Raw genomic sequence first — 4,652 nt, forward strand, 5'->3', positions numbered from 1 at the left:
AACCAAAGGGCAAAAAAGAAATTTGTTATTACGTTAATTAAATTGATTTATGTTAACTAGCATAATGATTTGCTGCTGAGCGCTGAGATGGGCTTGAATTAATTCGTAATACCTTGCTTAATACTGTTAAAACTAACTGCCTTTTGATAGGATTCTAAAACATGTTAAAGAACATACAGACTTGTCATGGCTGTATAGGATTTATAATGGGTTGCACTCTTCTGTGAAAAAGTCGTTGGTAACGATATAGAGAAAGTTTTGAGAAAGTCTAGTTTTTCTGAGAGCGAGGAAAAAAATGGCTTCTCAGGAAAAATTCCAGAAGAAAAAAATTTCAGAGAAAAAATCGCGGATAAATCTTTTTAGTAATTGTCGCCCCCAAATGGCAGTAGCAGCAATAACAAGCAAGCAAAAACTCTATTATACCAAGCACGCAGGAGTAATAACAGTTGCCAAGTTTGTAGATCTCACAATTAAAAATTAGAAGTGATAATGTGCGAACTATTAGCACAAGCATGGCCAGGTAAGTCATGATCTAAATTATATTACGAATATGCAGTTTCATCATTACACTTTCACCAGACATACTTACAACACACTTTCACAAAACATACAACAGAAAAGTTACAAAGAGTGCTTAGTCATATTTTATTATACAAAAGCAGTTAGTTTTTCACCAGACAACAAAAGATTACAAAAGATCAACAAGCCAGAGGCAGTGAACACATGTATTGGATATACAAGCTCTACATGCCCTTCACTATATCATCAAATGACATGTTCTGGAATAATGACTGACTGCTCGACGTTCCCCGTTCCCATATATTGAACAAAGAGTCATTGGGGAAATTCATGTCATTGTAGATGAGCGAGTTTTGGTTATCGATCAGAGCCGGAAAATTTACCAAGTTATCCATGATACTGGAGGAACTACACACGTCAAACCCATAATTAGGTTGCAAATAGTTGTCTACAGTAGTTTCCATTAACTGTGTCTCGGGCAAACCATTTCCGGCTTCTAAAGAGGTCGCAGCAGCAGGTACTTCATTCATAGGCTTCTCGGTGGAAGCTTCAGTTTGGGCTCCGTTGCCCCGGTTCCTAACCTTTTTCGGTTTTGGCTTGTACATGACATTCTTCCGTATCTTTCTGGCCTCGATGACCTGAAAAAATAAATACAAAGTATTATTACCAATTGAAGATTTGCTAGAACAAAGTTAATGAAATAATTAGCAATTGAATATTTTCTAGAACAAAGTTAATGAATTACGTACATAATCATTGCTTTCATTATCTTGAAACACTCTGATATAGTCACCGCTCCTTAGCTGATGTGCACTTACAAAATCCCCTGGAAAACATTAACAATCTCCTTGTAATACATTATTACTGATTTAAGCGACAACAAATTTAGAAATTAAAAAGAAAATACAATTTGATAGAAAAGATGAGAAAAGAGAGGTTCTAGTGTGTCACACCAGTATTTTCGAAGATGTACATTCGGCTTTTGTTGTTCGGCCAGAACCTGAAGTCAAAGAAGAAACATGAGAAATGCCATTACCTGCACTACCTTTTTTGTTTAACCGAAAAGACATTACTGACTGAGAAAAGCTATTCACAGATTAATTTCACTAAGAAAAAGACATGGCACTAACATCTCTGATTTAGATCGGCATATCAAACACATTAGAATTTAGAGGTACGGAAAAAGAGTTGGTTAGCTTTTGAGTATAATTTCTGAGCCAGCTGAACACAAACCTGTAAGTGAATGTCCAGACGTGGGATCCATCAATTTCTACCATTTTAATAGAAATCCCGCTTCTCTCATCTAGTTCAGGAAGGAAAGCCTCAGCGGGTTTCTGAAATCAATTGAAGTTCCAAAACAAAGTTTAGCAAAGTTAGATATATAATTTAAAATATAAACCAGTCACATAACCACAAGTTGATTGTCACAGTTGGAATAAAAATCAAAATTTTCTAGATAATTGCATATATAATTCATGTTAATTAATCTATACATGTATTACATGGAAAAGGTTAAGAGTGCAACCTTGGGAATTACCATCCTCTTCAGATTATTGACGTCGCTATTTTGGAGCTGCTTCTCGAAGAGGAATTTCAGTTTCGACTCATCAATTACCTGAAAATTAATCAGAGAAAATGTGGATTAATTCTCAGAAATCTTCTATATTTACTAAAGCACAAACATCGTACACAGATATTAACCATAGAAATGAGTTATTAAACCTTAATCGAATTCATACTTGTTTTTCTTGCCTAATTAATTTCATAAATATCCTAAATTAACCTAGATCTGAGTTTAGACTGTCACACAGGTAAAAGTCATAAAATCAAAAGCGAAATTAATTTGTGCAAAAAGTTTCCAAAGTACCTGTATAATTAGTAATTGATCTAGATAATTAATTAAGATAAGCAAAAATAAGAACCCTAAGTATATAACTTGATATGTGCGTGCCAGTGTGTGTGAAGTACAAGTGTATAGGTGCAACAAACACAAACACAAACACAAAAACAAGGGTTGAGTAACATACACGTGCAGGTTGAGGAGCAGGCACGTGCTGATTGTAGTCGAACTGATGAAAAGGCAAGAACGAACTTCGTTTGTGTCGAGTCGCATTCCTCCTCTTCTTGGCTAAATTCCCGTTAATGCTCCCACTATTCTCACCGTCAGAAAACACAAAGGAGCCTTGATGTTCAGCACTATTAACCCCCAGACTGATCTGCTCATCTTCATTAATCTGATTCTGATTCAGACCAACAAAATGATGCGCCTGCACTCCAATGTTCAGCTTAGGTTCTTGCTGTGGCTGCACACTGTTCATCAACATATTAGTATTATTCTCATAATTCTGAGCCAACCCAATGTTATTGCAATTGTAGTTTGTAAGTGGTGCACCCTGAAAAGTATCAATGGTGTTTGTTGTGTTTGTGATAAATTGCTGAAAATTATAATTTGGAGACTGTATTATTATAACTTATGGTTGTAGGTATAGTAGGGAGACTAGGTATAGTAGTGTTATAATTATTTGGATAAAAAAATGGGTTAGTAGGTCCCTTAGTAGTGTTGTCAGGATAAGCAGAGATAGTGGTATTATGATTGAATTAAAAAATGCATAGTATTTTGAGAAGGGGTAATAAAAATATTGATATTATAATTTGGGCTAAAAAATGGAATAGTAGAGATATTAGTAGTATATTTTGATAAGGGATAATGGTATTGTAATTTGGACTAGCATATATATTAGCATTATTGTGAAAAATACAGTGATATTGTAATTTGGACTATCATGTATATTAGTGGTATTGTAGAAGTGATAGTTGTGTTGTAATTTGGTTAAAAAAATGGGTTAGGCATAGGAGTGGCGATACTTTCAAGAAAATAATTATAATAAAGAGGGGCTGTATGCATGGTTGATGGTATTCAAATCACCATCAAAGAAGTTGAAACACCTGTATTGTAACCACAGGCCTCGTTTCTCTCCACCATTACTAGGGTTTTCACTCTTGCTTCACTCCTTTTCTCTACTAGGCACACTGTTCAATGCATGAATCTCACTGCCCTTTTTCTTGAGACCAGTAGTGGGATGAGTGGTGGTTTATATAGTGGTAATGTTTGTGTAGAAAACAAGGGTTAATTAAAAACAAGAAAGGGAATTTAGAGTAACATACACGTGCAGGTTGAGGAGCAGGCACGTGCTGATTGTAGTCGAACTGATGAAAAGGCAAGAACGAGCTTCGTTTGTGTCGACTCGCATTCCTCCTCTTCTTGGCTAAATTCCCGTTAATGCTCCCACCGTTCTCACCGTCAGAAAACACAAAGGAGCCTTGATGTTCAGCACTATTAACCCCCAGACTAATCTGCAGCTGCTCATCTTGATTAATCTGATTCTGATTCAGACCAACAAAATGATGCGCCTGCACTCCAATGTTCACCAACATATTAGTATTATTCTCATAATTCTGAGCCAACCCAATGTTATTGTAATTGTAGTTAGTAAGTGGTGCACCCTGAAAAGTACCAATGGTGTTTGTTGTATATGTTATGAATTGCTGAAAATTATAATTTGGAGAGAGTGTATTATTATAACTTGTGATTGCAGGTACAGCAGGGAGCCTAGATGTATAGTAGTGTTAGTAGTACGATGGCCCAGATTTTTTTTAACATTATATAATTTTTTAATTTTTTTAATTCAATTCTTAATTTTGTTCATTTAAAACTTTAAATAATAAGACTTAATAATAATTATATTAGTAGACACACATGTCCATACATTTTTAGAACATTTAAACTTATTGAAAGTAGAAATGTTATTATAACAAAATTATTATTTTGTTGATGGTAAAAATATAATGTTTTCATTATGTTCGGACTGTAAAAAATATTATTTTATTTTAGCCCGATGCCTAATATACCGACCAAATCAAACTAATTATTTTTAGTTTAATTTTCATTTTTTTAAAGTCTGGATCAATAAGATAATTTTGTTTTAGACTGAATAATTAGTATATATGATTTTATTTTTATTGGTCGAATTGTATTTTTATTTTAGTTTTGTGTTAGTCTAAATCTGTTGTATAATGTGTTTTTTTTATCCTCGATAAATAAAATATATTATTTTGTTTATCCAAGTTCATTA

The 4,652-nt window shown here is 34.0% G+C and overlaps 1 protein-coding gene across 1 annotated transcript; it reads right to left on the minus strand.

Moving 5' to 3' along the window:
• Nucleotides 1–635: 635 nt before the first annotated feature.
• Nucleotides 636–2,938, minus strand: LOC141686907 (uncharacterized). The gene is made up of 6 exons (XM_074492007.1): nucleotides 2,547–2,938; nucleotides 2,045–2,134; nucleotides 1,753–1,853; nucleotides 1,473–1,519; nucleotides 1,269–1,345; nucleotides 636–1,157 (listed from the first exon to the last, which is right to left on the minus strand). The coding sequence occupies exons 1-6, from the start codon at nucleotides 2,841–2,843 to the stop codon at nucleotides 744–746; spliced, it is 1,026 nt and encodes a 341-aa protein (XP_074348108.1). The 5' UTR covers nucleotides 2,844–2,938; the 3' UTR covers nucleotides 636–743.
• Nucleotides 2,939–4,652: the final 1,714 nt, after the last annotated feature.

The sequence above is a fragment of the Apium graveolens genome, chromosome 9 (assembly GCF_009905375.1).
Source record: "Apium graveolens cultivar Ventura chromosome 9, ASM990537v1, whole genome shotgun sequence".
Classification (NCBI taxonomy): domain Eukaryota; kingdom Viridiplantae; phylum Streptophyta; class Magnoliopsida; order Apiales; family Apiaceae; genus Apium; species Apium graveolens.

What these genes read in the sequence shown, in the direction of transcription:
- LOC141686907 (XM_074492007.1), bottom strand. Translation starts at nt 2,843, where the DNA reads ATGTTGATGAACAGTGTGCAGCCACAGCAAGAACCTAAGCTGAACATT. An exon ending in CTGCTCCTCAACCTGCACGT is followed by an intron (nt 2,135 to 2,546) that starts GTATGTTACTCA and finishes ATTAATTTTCAG; the next exon opens with GTAATTGATGAGTCGAAACT. An exon ending in GTCTGGACATTCACTTACAG is followed by an intron (nt 1,520 to 1,752) that starts GTTTGTGTTCAG and finishes CTTTGACTTCAG; the next exon opens with GTTCTGGCCGAACAACAAAA.